At 40.3% G+C, this 18496-nt stretch overlaps 1 protein-coding gene across 1 annotated transcript; it reads left to right on the top strand.

Moving 5' to 3' along the window:
• The first annotated feature begins 12637 nt into the window (after positions 1–12637).
• LOC130712488 (uncharacterized) lies at positions 12638–13699 on the top strand. The gene has a single exon (XM_057562318.1). The coding sequence runs from the start codon at positions 12638–12640 to the stop codon at positions 13697–13699; it is 1062 nt and encodes a 353-aa protein (XP_057418301.1).
• The last annotated feature ends 4797 nt before the right edge of the window (positions 13700–18496 follow it).

Raw genomic sequence — 18496 nt, 5'->3', positions numbered from 1 at the left:
TCTCAAAATCTAGGTTTCCCAAGTCTTTAGTTTTCGAAATTCTAATCCTTCTAAGTTTTCCGAAAACCAACCACCCAAAAGAAGTTTCCCGGGGAAAGTCTAAGTAAACCAACGAATACCAACAAGGCTAGGTCTCAAACCCCTCATTTGGACTTGCCTAGGGTTGCTCATCAAACCCAAAATATCAAAGATCACCAGATCAATGAATCTCCACTCCGAAGTCGCGTCAAAACGCTCAATTCAACACAACATCACATCATAAGTTATGAAAACATTCATAACAATAAACCATCATCATAATCAATATCATAGCAAAGCATAAGTCGAATTTATCGACGCCTATCATGCAATCATAGCTAATATATATGTAAGTTGCCCTAACCTCGAGCTGTTCCAGCTTCGCAAGCAAAGTTCTCCTCAAACAATTGCTCTGAGTCTTCCAAAGTTCCTTCAACTGAACCTCGGAGAAAAACAAAGCAGAATCCAAACAAAATCGATTAGTTCGATCGCAAAACAATACATAAACGATAGACAAAGCATTAAAGCTTCAGAATACGACAATCGGGTACGAAAGGACAAGTTTTCGAAAACGAAAAACTCCCCCCCCCCCCTTAGGAAATAGCCCATGGCCATAAGGAGAAAAGAGCTTCGGCTCTTTTTCTTCGATCAAATCAATTCACAAGGTAGTTTTAGGGTAAAACTAAGGCAAAGAAACTGTCGGAACAATTTTCGGACAATCGGGTCGAAATACGACTATCCAGGGGCATTTTGGTCCAAAATAAAGGCTCAAAACTTCAAAGTTATCAGTTCTGAAAACAAATTTGACAGCAACGATCCTCATGACATCCGTGACAACAAATCCTAAAGGCACGAAGTCAGATTATAGCTTTTCGACAATAAAGTTTCGAAATGTGAGACAAAAAGGATTTTGAATCAGTTTTTCAGATCCCAGTCAAATGGATCGCAATCAGAGTTTACTGACAGAGGTTTTAGGCTCTTGGGAACCTAGAGAACATAACCCAAGCAAGAAATCAAAGAAATCGGACCATTTTAGAAAAAGCTCAAAACTGTGAGCATAGAAACGACTTCAGAAACTCAGCAGAAACAGAAATCAGAGGTAAGATTCATGATTGTTACCTCGATACCTAGAAGTAGGGACGAACTGCACGAAGATTGGTCAAGTTTTCGCGAAAATCTTCCTCTCCCCCAAGCTCCTCAATCTCGCGGCCTTGAATGGGTGAAATGGCAAGATTTTTGCTTTTTCGCCTATTTATAGGCGGGTGAAATCGTGGGAAAATGAAAATTTCGCGATTCCGATTTTTGCAGCACGTTCACCGAAGAATTCTAAGAGAGATTCTGGCGTCAGAATTCCAGAACTCAAAACCATTATCTAGGATTTGGGAAAAACGATATCGAAAATCGCAAAAGCGGTGTAAGTTAGTCTGTCCCGAAAAACTACTTTTTGCTGTGGTGCTCAGACGACAAAACTTCCAACTGAAGAAAGATTGGAAATGTCGAAAAAAGTCTGGCAACACGGACGGAATCTTCGTTAGAAGTCCCAAATAGAAAAAGTCTTCATCCATCGCTCAAAACTAAGGTTTCGAAGCAAAGAAATTAGCGTCGGCGGACATCCGAAAAGTGAAACCTATCGTGCGTACAGTCCAGAGTTCCGAAATGAAACGATGGTCGATGGAAAAATAAAGAGAATCTTTAAATTTTCCGAGAGTTCAAAATCTCACTCAAAACGTTGCTTTAAGAGCGAAATAACCTATTCTGGACACGCTCGCCATAAGGCAAGTGTGCAGACGACTCGCACTAACTCCGAAAACGACTACGCAACGTTCCTCAATCAATTCCTGAACTTTCTTCTTCATTAATCTTTCTCAAATATCAAACTTCTGTCACGCTTACACTGATCCTACGCGTGAGTCGGAAACTAGCTTGTTCTGAAAATCCAGGTCTTACAAGAATGTTGGACTTGACACTCCAGGTATGGTCACTTAAACTTTAAAAGTTTGCATCAGTTTGGTGTCAAACGCATGGTGTCTGGTTTGCCTATTACTGCATTACCTGAGAAAGTTTGTGAGGTTTGTATGGCTGAGAAACAAACCAGAAATTCTTTTCAGTCACAACTAGGAATGAGAGCTAAAGACATTCTAGAAGTTGTGCATTCTGATCTGTGTGGGCTATTTGAGGTTCCTTCATTAGGAGGAAACAAGTATTTCATGAGTTTTGTTGATGAGTACAACAGGATGTTGTGGGTATATCTTATCAAGCAGAAGAGTGAAGCATTCTCAACATTTGTGAACTTTAAAGCTGCAGTGGAAAGGCAGAGTGGGAAGCTTCTCAAAACCCTCAGAACTGATGGAGGAGGAGAGTACACTTCCAAGGAGTTTGCTGATTTTTGTTTGAAGAGTGGTGTGCAACATGAAGTGATAGCCCCTTATACCCCACAACACAATGGTCTAGCAGAAAGAAGAAACATAACTATCCTCAACATGACAAGGAGCAAGCTGAAGGAGAAATTTATGCCTCAAAGTTTCTGGGGAGAAGCAGTGGCAGTGGCTGCTTATATTCTTAACAAATGTCCAACAAAGAGGCTTCCAGAACAGGTTCCTGAGGAAATTTGGACTGGAAGTAAACCCAAGGTTAGTCATTTGAGGATTTTTGGTTCACTTTGTTATAAGCACGTTCCAGATCAAAGGAGAAGCAAGCTACAAGACAAGAGTGAAGCAATGATCTTAGTTGGATATTATCCAACTGGTGTGTACAAGTTGTATGATCCAGCAAGAAAGAAGATGACTTTCAGCAGAGATGTCATGGTGCTTGAGAAAGAGCATTGGGACTGGAAGGAGAACAAAAGCAGTCTTAGAAGATTTGGACTTGATGTTCTAGGTGATGACAGTAATTTTGCACCTTTATCAGTTGTCCACCAAACTAATTCTGAGGCTTTACCAGATGATGATCAGGCTGATTTAGATGGTTCTGCAGACCATGTTCCAATACCTCAAAGGCAGAGGAATAGGCCTGAAAAGATATAGTGAGTATCAGACAGTTCCTGACCATGCAGTTAATGATGAAGGCGATCTGATTCACTTTGCTTTGATGGCGGATGTTGAGCCATTGGGTGTGGATGAAGCTCTTGCGAAACCAGTTTGGAAGGCTGCTATGATTGATGAGTTGAAAGCAATTGAGAAAAATCAGACTTGGTCTCTAGTCCATTTACCTCCAAATAAGCACAAAATTGGGGTTAAATGGGTGTTCAAACAGAAGTTGAATCCTGATGGTTCTATTGCTAGGCACAAGGCAAGGCTTGTGGCTATATGTATTCTTCAGAAACTTGGGCTGGATTATTCTTAGGTTTTCGCACCGGTGGCAAGGATAGAAACCATAAGACTAGTGGTTTCCATTGCTAGTGCGAGAAACTGGCCTATTTTTCAACTTGATGTGAAATCTGCATTTTTGAATGGACCTTTGGAAGAAGAGGTTTATGTGAGTCAGCCTCCTGGATTTGAGATACAAGGAAAAGAGAACATGGTTTTCAAGCTCAGCAAAGCCTTATATGGCTTGAAGCAGGCCCCACGAGCATGGAATAAGAGAATTGATGGTTTCCTCCTTCAACTCAAATTTCATAGGTGCTCTGTGGAGTATGGTGTGTATGTCAGAAAGAGTCATGGAGACACTGGTTTGCTACTCATCTGTCTATATGTAGATGATTTGTTGATAACTGGGTCAGATCCTAAAGAACTTGATGAGTTGAAGCAGATTCTGAAGTCTGAATTTGAGATGTCAGATTTAGGAAAGCTAAGTTACTTCCTCGGCATGCAATTCGAGTACACTGCAGCAGGAATTTTCATGTATCAACAGAAGTACATCAAAGACATACTGAAAAGGTTCAACATGGGGAATTGTCATCCAGTAACAACTCCATCTGAAGTGAATATCAAGTTGAGGAGAGATGATGAAGGGGATGTTGATGCATCTCTGTACAAGCAACTTGTTGGTTCACTCAGATTTTTGTGCAACTCAAGGCCTGATATTTCCTATGGTGTGGGACTCATCAGCAAGTTCATGTGTGCACCTAAGAAATCACATTTGCCTGCTGCCAAAAGAATTTTGCGATATCTGCAGGGTACTACAGATTATGGAATATTGTTTCCAAGGCAAAAGAAGCTTGGAAAGGAGCTGGAACTGGTTGGCTACACAGATTCTGATTATAGTGGTGACTTGGATGACAGGAAAAGTACTTCTGGGTACTTGTTTCAGCTGCATGGAGCTCAAATCTCCTGGACCTCAAAGAAGCAACCTGTCATTGCTCTTTCCTCATGTGAAGCTGAATACATAGCAGGGTCCTTTGCTGCTAGCCAAGCTATTTGGCTTGAAGAACTGTTAAAAGAAATGGGTTTTTTGACTAAGAAGCCAATGGAGCTGATGGTTGACAACATCTCAGCAATTAGTCTTGCTAAAAATCCAATTTCTCATGGAAGAAGTAAGCACATTGAAGTCAGATTTCACTTTCTGCGTGAACAAGTGAATGGAGGGAAGCTGGAGCTGGTGTACTGCCCCACTGATGAACAGAAGGCAGATATCTTCACCAAACCTTTGAAGACTGAAAGATTTGTGATCTTAAGGAAAAAGATAGGTGTAGTATCTCTTGGGTATTTGAATTAAGGGGGAGTATTGTGGATATTAATTCAAATATTAAATCTAGCTAATAGATAGTGATATAGTGCTATTAGATAGAGGTTAGAATAAAAGATAATAACTGATTTAGTTATTATGATAAGAAGTTATCTTTTAGTTATCTTCTAGTAAGTTAGGTCTTTTATATAAGACATGTATTGCTTTCAGTTTTAATTAAGTCAATAATATATTTTCCCTCAATCTCTCTCTCTACTCTTTCACGTTATTCTCTATTTTCTCCAACACACAATAATATATATTATATTACTACTTTTAAGATATGTTATTTTCTAAAAATAAGTTGAATTTTCTGGATCTCAAGATAAAAAATAAAAAATGATAGTACATAAGTTAACGTAATTGCATAGTTCTTTTTTTTCTGGATAATTATTTTTTGTATTAGAGAGTAAAAAAATAATTATTATGCGATCTCTTTTTGATAAGCAATTATTATGCTATATTGGGTTTCATCATCTTATATTTAATTATTTTATGGTTTCAATATTTGTTGGCCAAAATATCTGATTTACACATTAATATAAAAGTGATAACAAATATGGTAACGAAATTGGAAAGTTCTGTGTTTATGTGTATAATTAATTTTTATTTGTACAAAAAAAAACAGATAATATTAAAAAATTATTATATTATACACTCATTCAATTGAGTTATGCCACATTCTAAATTATAGTGTTAAGTTAATTAAAATTTAGAATCAAAGTTATTATTTTTAATAAGTAGCATGATATGGATGATTGATTGTTAGTGTAAAACTGTATTACATATTCCATATCATTAAACTTGTGTTGAAATAGTAATACATAATAATAAAATATATTGGATTCATACAAAAGTGTTTTTATTCAGCAGTTATCATTAAGGCAAAATAGTAATAAAATTTAAGAATATAATTCAGTTTTTTTTTTAAATCAATTAGCAATGAAAGTTAATACTAAAATTGTTGGTATATCTGAATAGATTAAGTGTTTTTGCATTTTATCATACGGAGGAAAATGGTAATGGTATTGGATGCAACAATTTGATATTTAATAATAGAATTTTAAGTAAAATTTGATATATTATAGTTATGACTAAGGGATTTGATAAAATTAAGCATAAGTCGATTAGATTTTATAGAAGATAAAATCTTGATTAAATTGAAAAATTGAAATTTATAATTTACTGTTAAAGTTAATTGTAAATAGGTTATAATTTAAATCTGTATGAATTATGTAAATAGGTTATAATAGTTAATTGCTTTTTATTAAATTTTTTATTCGTATCTTATGTTTTCTCAATAAATACTTAATAAAATTTATAATAATTATTATTTAAGATTAAATATAAACTTATAATGTTATATATTAAATATAAAAATTATTTATTTAAGAAATTGTGATGTAATATCAAAATATTGAATCTATAATATAAATTACTTTTAAATAATTATTTTAAAAATATATTTTATTCAATATATGATTATTATTTAGTGTAAAGACTAGCATTTAATTTTATCATCAGATACTCTAGGAGCGAGGATATTTGTTCTCTAGCCGCATCTCTTTAATTGGTCATGTGTTGATAATTAATCATGGAGTTATGATATGTTCAAACTCCATTTTTTCTCACATCTCATTTTCACTTGTTTTCTATTTTTATTTGAAAGAAATATTTTTGTTAATCATGCATTATGTCTCAATATAGTAACAAAGTAATTATGTTGCATCATAAGAGCATCTCCAATGCAAGTGGACCGGGCGGGACATAAGCTATCTTATGCCCGCCCATGACACCAACAGATTAGGGCGGGATACCGGTTTTGTAGGTCACAGGCGATGATGAACAGGTTTGTGGCTTGTTGTCTTAACTGGTGGCCCCTCTTGTCAGTTGGCAGATTCTTTTGGGTTTGTCTTATTTCCATAGGGATTTGGCCTTGATTGTAAAGGCCCAAATGTAGGAACAATCTAGATGAGGACCACACCCACTATAAAAGGGGGTCCTTACCTTGTATCTAACACCTTTTTTGACCATTAATGAGAATATTTCCTATTATTGCATCATATATATATATATTTGTGCTCTGCTAGGGTTTAGTCATTGTATCTTTTATACTTAAGTAAGTGGACTAGGTGAGACCCTAGGGTCCCTCGCCCAGGCGCGCCAGCCCAGGGCGACGTGCAAGCCAGGATATTGGACCTTCTCCCGGGAGGCCCAACTGGCCCATTAAGGGAAGTAAGGGGCGCTGAGCTCAACCCTCAAATCTATAAATAGGGGACGGTTACCAATTGTAAGGGACTCTTAGCTCATTTGAGAAAAAAAATCTTGAAATTCAGTTACTTTCTCTCTCTAAGCGGTTACGCTCTAAACTCTCTCTATGTTTTTGGATAGAACATTTGGCGCCGTCTGTGGGGAACGGTAGATTTCGATTCCCGGACTACGTGGATTGTGATTTGGTCGAGAGAAATCTGATTTTATGTGCAAGTTTACTTCGATTTTTGGATTTTCGGTGAAACTCTAGTCATCTGACGGAACTTGATGGAGTCGCGTCGCCGATAGCGCAATGAAGAGCTGGAGCAGAGGCACGGTTCCCCACCGCGTCGCGTAACAAGGTGGTTGAGCCGTGAAGAGGTGCACCGTGCACGAGGTGGCGACATCAGATTGCAAAACGATTGTTTACAAGAGGAATTAGAGCACTATCGCCTAAAGCAGTGGGGTGAAGAAGTGAGGGAAGCCGAGGCCGACGCGAAGTTCGAGCCGTTCTCAGTGGCGGTGAGAGAGTTGTGTAAGATCAAGATTTGGTCATGTGGTACAACTCTATGTTTTGATGATAACAAGTATTTATTTGTGGATGAACAACTATGATACTCTAATGTTTGTCTTGAGTGTTTTGACAAACAGGTTCTGATTCTGACACCAGAAGATATATTCGTCAGAAGATCTGAGGATCAGAAGATCAGAAGGATCAGAGGATCTGAAGATCAGAGGATCAGAAGATCTGAGGATCAGAAGATCAGAAGGATCAGAGGATCTGAAGATCAGAGGATCAGAAGTTCTGAAGATCAGAAGATCTGAAAATCAGAGGATCTGAAGATCAGAGGATCTGAGGATCAGAGGATCTGAAGATCAGAGGATCTGAGGATCAGAGGATCTGAAGATCAGAGGATCTGAGGATCAGAGGATCAGAGGATCAGAAGATCAGAGGATCAGAAGATCTGAGGATCAGAAGATCTGAAGACTAGAAGCTCTGAGGGACCAGAGGCTCTGAAGGTCCAGAAGCTCTGAAGGTCCAGAAGCAGAAGTTACGAAGGTCAGAGGATCCAAGCATCCCTCTGACTCTGATCACCAAGCTTCACAAGTTCCAACACGAAGCATAACTCTGATCAGAAGTCATTGGTTAAAGGCAAATGTCTCTATCAAGAAGTACAAGAGCAGTGTACTATTCTGAAAAGCCTACCTACCAAGGTTCAGCCACAGCAGGTTCTGAAAGTTCCAGAAATGCCCTCCAACGGTCATATTCTCTCAACAGAAATATCCTTTGCACCTTGGACTATAAAAGGCTGAAGAAAAAGAAGAAAGCTAAGAGAGAGAGATCAAGAGCTGCAATACAAGAAAAGATTCAAGCTTCTACTTTCTTCATCTGTTCTTATTTAGTTTACACTCAGCTTATTTAGAAGCAAACCGTTGTAAACACCAACCTCAAACAGTTGTTTGATTTTCCTTAAGGGACCGGGTAGGTCAGTATCCTTAAGAAGACTAAGAGAGTGAATCTTAGTGGTGATTCCTTTAGGAGATCAAGGTTGATCGGATCCTAGAGAAGACTAAGAGAGTGAATCTTAGTGTGAGCTAAGTCAGTGTATTGTTAGTCACTTGTAGGTTTCAAGTGCAGTTGTAACAATTATCTGATTAGTGGATTGCCTTCATTCTAAGAAGGAAGAAATCACCTTAACGGGTGGACTGGATTAGCTTGAGGGATTTATCAAGTGAACCAGGATAAAATACTTGTGTGCTTCTCTCTTCTCTCTATCTTTATCCGCTGCACCATCTATCGTAGAGAAACCGAAAAGATTTACTTTAAATCTTAAGGGGAAAGTTTTTATATTGAAAACGCTATTCAACCCCCCCTTCTAGTCGTTTTTCACACCTTCAATTGGTATCAGAGCGCAAGTTCTGATTACCACACTTAACAGTGTTCAGTAGATCCGGGCCAGTGTGAAAAACTCATGGATTCCACCACTACTACAAGCAAATATCAATACAGTGCAAGACCACCTATCTTTGATGGTCAGAGATTTGATTTCTGGAAAGACAGAATCAAAAGCTTCTTTCTTGGCTTTGATCCTGATCTTTGGGATTTTGTTGTTGATGGCTACACCCCTCCTGTTGATGTACATGGTGTAAAGATCCCAAGGAAGAAGATGAGTGAAGATCAAAAGAAGGAATTCAGAGATCATCACCGATCAAGAGCTATTCTGCAAAGTGCCATTTCATATGAAGAATATGAGAAAATTACTGATCGTGATTCCGCCAAGGGCATCTTTGAATCCTTGAAGAAGTCTCATGAAGGAAACAAGAAAGTGAAAGAATCAAAGGCACTGTCTTTGATCCAGAAATATGAATCCTTCCAAATGGAACCTGACGAATCCATTGAAGATATGTTCTCCAGATTTCAGTTGCTCGTAGCTGGAATACGACCTCTCAACAAAAGCTACACTACAAAAGATAATGTCATAAGGGTCATCAGAAGTCTTCCTGAAAGCTGGATGCCTTTAGTGACTTCAATAGAGCTTACAAGAGACATTGAGCATATGAGTTTAGAAGAACTCATCAGCATACTGAAGTGTCATGAACTAAAGCGTGCTGAACATCAAGATCAAAAGAAGAAGTCTATAGTCTTGAAATCCAAATCTGAAAAGGCTAAGGTTGAGAAGTCAAAGGCTCTTCAAGCTGAAGAAGAAGAATCTGAAGAAGCATCAGAAGATTCTGATGAAGATGAGCTGACTCTGATATCCAGAAAGCTCAACTGCATCTGGAAGCACAGGCAGAGCAAATACAAAGGTTCATCAAAGGACAAAAGGACAAAGAAGCACTTCAAGACCAAGAAGAGTCTGATGGTGACTTTTGATGAATCAGAGTCAGAGGATGTTGACTCTGATGGTGAAGTCCAAGGACTCATGGCTATTATCAAAGACAAAGGAGCAGAGTCAAAGGATGCTGTTGACTCTGACTCAGCATCAGAAGGAGATCCAGACTCTGACGATGAAAATGAGGTATTTGATTCTTTCTCTACCTCTGAACTGAAACATGCATTGTCTGATATCATGGATAAGTATAACTCCTTATTGTCTAAGCATAAGAAGCTGAGAAAGGACTTATCTGCTGTTTCCAAGACTCCTTCCGAACATGAGAAAATTAATTATGATTTGAAAAATGATAATCATGCCTTGATCAATTCTAACTCTGTGCTTAAGAACCAGATTGCTAAGTTAGAAGAAATTGTTGCCTGTGATGCCTCTGATTGTAGAAATGAATCTAAGTATGAAAAGTCTTTTCAAAGATTCCTAGCTAAAAGCGTGGATAGAAGCTTAATGGCTTCAATGATCTATGGCGTGAGCAGAAATGGAATATATGGCATTGTCTATTCTAAACCTTCTGAAGTTGCTGCATCATCTCTTAAGAAAGGAACTTTCTCAATGTCAAAATATCATGCTCAAATTCCTTTATATTATCCTGTTGAATGACCCAAAGTTGTCAGAACTTCTGGGCTAACTAACAAGAAAGGACCCAGAAAGTGGGTACCTAGGGATAAGATTATATATGTTGCAGATATTTTCAATAGGTCCATCGAAACTCCAACCATGGAACCTGGACAGTGGATGCAGGCAACACATGACGGGAGAAAAGCATATGTCCCAAGATCCAAAACTTGAACCTGAAGGTAAAGTTGATCTTGGAGGCATCAGTAGAGTAAGATTTGGTCAAGTCAAAGCTAGCTGAAAAAGCTTGCAGAGATGAGCATGACCGTTTCAGAAAGAAACAAAGACTCAGAACTTGTCAAACCAGAAGCAACAACATCAGAAGATGCTACTACAACTTCTGACTTGCGTCATCAGAAGAAGAGTAGGTTCATAGCTTTTCATTCTGAAGCATCTGAAGATGGAATTTTTTTCAGAATGGAGATGTCACCAGAACCTCTGGACTTTGACACTTCTGCTCTCATCAGAAGATATGCTAATCAGAAGCCAAGTATCCCTTGGTATTCCTTCTGAGGGGGAGTATTTCGTCTTATGCTCTTACTATTTTTTTTCCCACCTTCATTCTTTTTGCTTATGACAAAAAGGGGGAGAACTGATAGTATCTTGACAACTCATATATTATTTAGCTCAGAATCTTGATATTACTAACGTTGATATTAAGTATTAGATTCAGGGGGAGCTTAGCTCAGAATCAAGCACGAGTCTTGGATTCAGAAGGAGCAAGAAAAACTATACACATCAGGATAAGTTTTAACTCTGATACCTTATACTCTGAGTGTATTCAGTTTATTTGTTTAGAGTTGTTCATCAAAATACATGGTTTTGTCATCATCAAAAAGGGGGAGATTGTAAGATCAAGATTTGGTCATGTGGTACAACTCTATGTTTTGATGATAACAAGTATTTATTTGTGGATGAACAACTATGATACTCTAATGTTTGTCTTGAGTGTTTTGACAAACAGGTTCTGATTCTGACACCAGAAGATATATTCGTCAGAAGATCTGAGGATCAGAAGATCAGAAGGATCAGAGGATCTGAAGATCAGAGGATCAGAAGATCTGAGGATCAGAAGATCAGAAGGATCAGAGGATCTGAAGATCAGAGGATCAGAAGTTCTGAAGATCAGAAGATCTGAAAATCAGAGGATCTGAAGATCAGAGGATCTGAGGATCAGAGGATCTGAAGATCAGAGGATCTGAGGATCAGAGGATCTGAAGATCAGAGGATCTGAGGATCAGAAGATCTGAGGATCAGAAGATCTGAAGACCAGAAGCTCTGAGGGACCAGAGGCTCTGAAGGTCCAGAAGCTCTGAAGGTCCAGAAGCAGAAGTTACGAAGGTCAGAGGATCCAAGCATCCCTCTGACTCTGATCACCAAGCTTCACAAGTTCCAACACGAAGCATAACTCTGATCAGAAGTCATTGGTTAAAGGCAAATGTCTCTATCAAGAAGTACAAGAGCAGTGTACTATTCTGAAAAGCCTACCTACCAAGGTTCAGCCACAGCAGGTTCTGGAAGTTCCAGAAATGCCCTCCAACGATCATATTCTCTCAACAGAAATATCCTTTGCACCTTGGACTATAAAAGGCTGAAGAAAAAGAAGAAAGCTAAGAGAGAGAGATCAAGAGCTGCAATACAAGAAAAGATTCAAGCTTCTACTTTCTTCATCTGTTCTTATTTAGTTTACACTCAGCTTATTTAGAAGCAAACCGTTGTAAACACCAACCTCAAACAGTTGTTTGATTTTCGTTAAGGGATCGGGTAGGTCAGTATCCTTAAGAAGACTAAGAGAGTGAATCTTAGTGGTGATTCCTTTAGGAGATCAAGGTTGATCGGATCCTAGAGAAGACTAAGAGAGTGAATCTTAGTGTGAGCTAAGTCAGTGTATTGTTAGTCACTTGTAGGTTTCAAGTGCAGTTGTAACAATTATCTGATTAGTGGATTGCCTTCATTCTAAGAAGGAAGAAATCACCTTAACGGGTGGACTGGATTAGCTTGAGGGATTTATCAAGTGAACCAGGATAAAATACTTGTGTGCTTCTCTCTTCTCTCTATCTTTATCCGCTGCACCATCTATCGTAGAGAAACCGAAAAGATTTACTTTAAATCTTAAGGGGAAAGTTTTTATATTGAAAACGCTATTCAACCCCCCCCTTCTAGTCGTTTTTCACACCTTCAAGTTGGCTATACCGGATGACATGAGGAGCCTTGTGTTGGCAGCGTACAACGGGCAAACTGGTCCAAAGGATCATTTGCTTTATTTCAATATGAAGATGGCAATAAGCGCAGCTTCCGATGCAGTAAAGTGCAGGATGCTCCCATCCACATTTAAGGGCGCAGCGATGGCTTGGTCTATGGCTTTGCCAAGGGGATCTATAGCAAAGTTCCACGACTTCTCGTCGCAATTCCTTATTCAGTTCTCTACAAGCAAGATCGAGCCAGTAACAATTGAAGATCTGTATGACGTTCGACAGATGGAGCGAGAAACTTTGAAGCAATACGTAAAGCGGTACAGTGATGCGTCCAGGAAGATTGAGGAGTCGGAGCCTCAGGCATGCGCGTGCGCTTTCAAAAATGGATTGCTACCGGGAAAGCTTAACAACAAGCTGAGTCGGAAACCAACGCACTCGATGACAGAGGCTCGCGCCCGGGCGAGTGCCTACATCCTAGAAGAGGAGGACGACACATTTAAGAGGAAACCTGTAAAGGCAGAAAAAGTAAGCGGCCGAAGGAATGTGTCGCTGGCAGGAAAATCGATATGGAGAAAGGAAGCAAATAGTACGCGAAAGGACAAGGATGTCGTTCAATTTGTTGAGAAATTCGAAGGGAGGCAACTCTGTTCGAGAAAGGAGGACGTTGAGAGTCTACGCCCGCGGTGGACAACCGGCCCTCGCCGGCATGGGAGGCCAAAGAGGTGCTCGAACGAAGAATTGGCAAAGTTGCTCCAAGAGGTGGAGGTGACACAAGCAGTCGAGAGTGGAAAAAACGGAATTGATTCATGGCGAGGGGTGGAAGGCCGGACAAAGTGGTGCGAATATCACCACTTGGAGGGCCAAGACACCAGTGACTGTTTCACGTTGAAAGGCAAAGACGGAAAGCTGATCAGAGCAAGGCGATCACGAGCAACAGACCGCGAATCAGACAAGGACCAACATGGCGGTCGTCGGCGAGCGCCAGCAGCTGGCAGGAAGAGGACGAAGGTGGCAAAGAAGAAAGGAGCTGAAGAAACTTTCAACAACGATGTCAAATCGTCAGTTTAAACGGTCAACACAATCGCAAGAGGCTTCGACGAGAGCGGCAGCAGATCGACGGTGAGACAAAAGCATGAGAAGGCGGTAGCATCGGTAAAAGAGTATCCGACCCCATTCGGTTGTCAACATCCAGATGATATCGTCGGCAGATTTTGAGGGGATTAAGACGCACAAAGACGATCCAGTGATGGTAATGGTTAGAATCAATGGCTTTGACGTGCAAAAAGTGCTTCTTGACCAGGGCAGTTCCGCAGATATCATTTACAGAGATGCATTTGATCAGTTGGGATTAACGGGCAAGGATTTGAAGCCGTACACGGGGACCCTAGTAGGTTTCTCTGGGAAGCAGGTCTAGGTGCGCGGCTACGTGGATTTGTTTACGGTCTTTGGGGTTGGTGAAAACGCTGAGCTTCTGCGCATAAGGTATTTGGTCTTGCAGGTTGTGGCGGCATACAATGTCATCATAGGACGAAATACATTGAATCGTCTCTGCGCAGTGATATCAACGGCTCACCTGGTGGTAAAGTACCCTCTGATTTGCGGTAAAGTAGGGAAAATCGCAGTAGATCAACGAGGGGCAAGGGAATGCTACAGCAAATGCCTTAGTTTATATGGTAAGAAGGGAGTTAATGATGGGCACAGGTGTCATGAAATTGAAGTCTCTGAGGGCGGATGGAAACAGCCAGCTGCACAGGGCCAAAGCGCCGCGAGAAGGCGGGAGCAGCAAATCAGCGAAAGCGTAAGAAGGTCAAGAAAAGATCGAAGTCAGGACAGAGAAAGCCGAGAGACAGGGCATAATGAACAATCTACTTGCACCATTGATAAGAGGCGTTGGGAGAATTGGGATATGGACGCATCCAGTAGGGGCGTGCTAGCAATTGAGCCCAGGCTTACCGCCGAGCAAGAAGGGCGCCTGGATAGGTTGGTAGAGGACAACGTGGACCTCTTTAGCTGGGAGCAAGAGGAGGCAACGCTCCGAAGATTGCCCACATTCAACAGGCCAGTACAGTTGGCGGGAAGGAAGGTGAAAAGGGCGGAGCTACAGAGGGCAAGCAGGGAGGTTGGTCTGACTCAGGGTAATTGGAAGACGGAGGAAGAAGGGTACCAGTCACAGTGCCGTCAGGATAAGAGAAGGAATAATATGAAGTGTGAGAACCCAGCGGAGGCCGCGGGTATGAGGCCAACAAAGGCGGAACAACGCGTCAGGCGAGAGAACAAGCTAGGGTAGCCTCCTTTTTTACTATAGAGTTGTCGAGCAGGGCGACAGGCCGAAGGATGAGGTGTTAGGTGTGGTGCTCTGATCAAGGAAGCCGGCGACAGAGTAAGGGCGCGGCGAGGAGACTAAAGAACTAGGACAAAAATAAAGATGCACTCTTTTTCTCCACCACGGGATTTTTTTAACGAAGCATCGCTCGAATGTAAAACCTTTTTACAAATCAAATATACAAGGATATTCTCAGCAATACTCCTAACCCTCAACTGAATTGAGACGGCATCCTGGTAGGAAAAATTCCCTGAAGGTGGAGATCCCAACACGACCTTGATGTTTGGGGATCGCTCCGGAAAGTCCAGCGCTGGCCGTAACCACCTGTTGGCGACGTGTGCGCATAAGCTTCTTATCCCAAGAACCTCCCCGAAATATGGGCGAGTCAAGTCTCCCCGAAACACGAGCGAGCATTTTTAACTAGGCCAAGCCTTGGGCAACCCACATGGCCATTGGGTCCCGAGCAACCATAAGTCCCCGCCTAATAAAGTTGGTGGGGCCACACGTGATCTTACGGGAAAAGCGTGTGAACAAAGCCTCAGTCAAAGACTGAGCAAAAGTCCTAGTTATACCCAGCACACTCTCAAGGTTATTCACGCGAAACTCGGATTCAAGCACTAGAGACATGGGCGAAATGGCGACGTAACGTAGGGCGAGACACGTAGCGAGTTGCCAGAATCGCTCATTCATTCATTCATTTATTTATCCATTCACTATGTATTTGCTCGTTTATTCATTAAATCATGCAGTCATAAAGAAAAATTATTTTATTCATTAAAGCCAGTTGAGTACATTCAAAATGGAGGATTCATCCTCATTACATGATACCGATCTAGCATTGCTTCTAGCTGCCTATCTAAGATACACCTCTGAAATATCAGCTGCGCCATCTCATTCTTGCACTCTTCCTTTCGCTCCTCTGTGTCGTCTTCCCGAAGCTCCAGTTGCCATTCGCAATGTAAGACCCAAGTTTTTAGTTTATATCTAAGTGAATAAAATTCTTATTCACGATTAGGTTTGATGTATCGTGAAGGGAAACCTGAACAAGAGTTTACCAAATGAAATAAATTTGTGAAGGAGAAAGTTCAGGAAAAGTCTAAGGATTTCATCAAAATCGATAAAAGGTATAGCACGATCGATATACGCTTAAACCTAGGGCAGAAACACTAGTAAATAGCTAATTTACACTTAAAGACACGATGGAAACTAATTCCAAAAATCTTCAGAGAAATGTTAGAACTTCTCTTAATCCATATATAACAATCGTTTCAAGGCGAAACTCTAGGATGTACGAACGTCCGATTCCAATCATCGGAGGTTTGCCGAAACTAAAACCCTGATAGTTCAAAAACCTTAAAATCAACCGACGATGAAGACTTTTTCTATTCGGAGCTTCAAATGAAGATTCCACACGCGTACACCCATTACTCTCGATGATTTCAATCTTTCTTCAGAAGGAAGTTTTCTCTTCCGACATTCAATGCAAAAAGTAACTTATCGGGTAAAATAGTTTTTACACCGACTTTGCATTAGTCACCTAAAATACAAGGAAACCTCTTTGGAGTTTTGGATTTATGTTGCCAAAACCTATCTTAGAATTCACGGAGAATGAAGCCGGAAAAATCGGAATCGCGAAACTTTCATTTTCCCGCGTTTTTCCAACCTCTATATATAGCCAAGAAATGAGAAAAAATCACAAAAACTCACCCATTTTCTCTCCAAAGGCTGCGAGTTTGCTAAGAGGAGGAGGAGAAGAGATTTTCTTCATTTATTGCTTGATCGTTGATTCAACAGTTGCTGCTTGAAGGTATCGAGGTATAGTCGCTAATCCTTACCTCCGATCGTCGTTTCCGTAACTTTTCTCTATGTCTTTCTGTGCTCATAGTTTTGAGATTTTTGCAAAACTATCCTGAATACTTCATTTTTTATTCTAAACATCTTCCCTACGTGCCCAAGAGCATGTTTAGCTAATAATACTTCGCCGATTCTCGAAAAACTACCGTCGAGTTTCAATTCTGCTTAAAATACCCATTTTGGGGCAAAGCTTCGTCCTTTGGGCTGAAAACTATCGCCTTAGCTTAGTGCTAGTAGGATTAGTTGTCATAAACGTCGTTGGTGACGTCCCCATCCAATTTGCTTTTTGAAATTTCAGTTTTGAAATTCTGAGCTAAAAATATTGACCAAAACACCCCTGCGACAGTTTTCGATCCGATAATTTTTCCGAGTTTAGAATACCCTTAGTTACGATTAATAATAACCTAGGAACCAAGTTTGATCGAAGAAAAATTAACCCACCTAATTACCAATAGTGGCCGAGCACCCTAGGGGGGAGGAAGGAAAATTCCTTTTTCGAAAACTTGTCCTTTCGCGCTAGATTATCGTACCTCGGAGTATATACTACTTCGTGTAACCTTAGTGAGTATTGTTTGCTGAGTTTCTGACTCATTGTGATTGATTTATGTGGTTTTGCTCTAAAGGTGTTTTTGAGGAATTTCCTGAGGAGCAAGGCATTGATTGTGAAGGACCGCTAGACGGGAACCCTGGAGAACCTTCAGGTGAGGGCTTCTCACTGAATCCTTAGTTAATGCTTAGGTGTCGATATTTCGACTTGTTTTTACTGTTTCCGCACTTGTTTGTGTTTGATTGGAAAAATGTTTTCTGAGGCTTCGGCTGACAATGTAGATGATTCATCTACTGAATGTTTTTGAGATTGAATTACATGGTATGTGCTAAGTGGGTAATCTAGGAGGTGTGATGCATGCTTAATATGCTAAGTGCTACGTGGTTATTTTAGAATGTGTTGATATATGACATGTTTGTTGATTGTGCTGATTTAACTATGCTTTTCACTGATATCTGAGATTCTGAGTAGTGAGAATAGCGGGCAGGTCATACCGATTTTATTTTGAGAGTTTTGAGAAAGTTTGATAGGACGAATGGCCTTGTTATGGTTATAGTGGATCGAGACATTCTCGGGGAATTAATTGGGATATTAGGATGTTGAAAACTTATAAGATTTGCGATAAGACTAAATGGAAATTATTTTATAAGGAAAATTCATAAGACATTAAACAACCTCTAAATCTTTAAATAATGATAACAAACTCGAAAGGAAGCTTGGGATGCAAATCTTAGATTTGGGAAAAGCGAGAAGTGTCGTCGGATCCAAGTGTTGAGAAAAGTATAAGTTCTGAGTATGTTGATACTCTTGTGCTCTGGGAGCGGTTGTGTTGTTGGGCTATCCGGGGGATAAGTCCGGGAAACCGGTAGTTTCCAAGTATGTTGATACTCTTTGCTCGTTGAGCAGTTGTGACCATCGGATGGAGATGAGTCGAATGATTTGGAGATCATCATGAGTTTATGTGTTGTTGTGAAGAAGTGTCTTTTGTCGCATAATCGACTTTACCTTAGGGTAAGCTTTTAGAGACATTAATTTAGCTAGAACACGTGGCGACGTGTCGAGTGAGGTCGGAGATGTTGTTTGGCTAATCACTTTGTATTCATGCACCATTAATGAGGTATTAACACGAGACGGACTTCGG

Source organism: Lotus japonicus, chromosome 4 (assembly GCF_012489685.1).
Source record: "Lotus japonicus ecotype B-129 chromosome 4, LjGifu_v1.2".
Classification (NCBI taxonomy): domain Eukaryota; kingdom Viridiplantae; phylum Streptophyta; class Magnoliopsida; order Fabales; family Fabaceae; genus Lotus; species Lotus japonicus.
The sequence above is the reverse complement of the archived record's forward strand: the minus strand, read 5'-3'. Positions and strand labels throughout refer to the sequence as shown.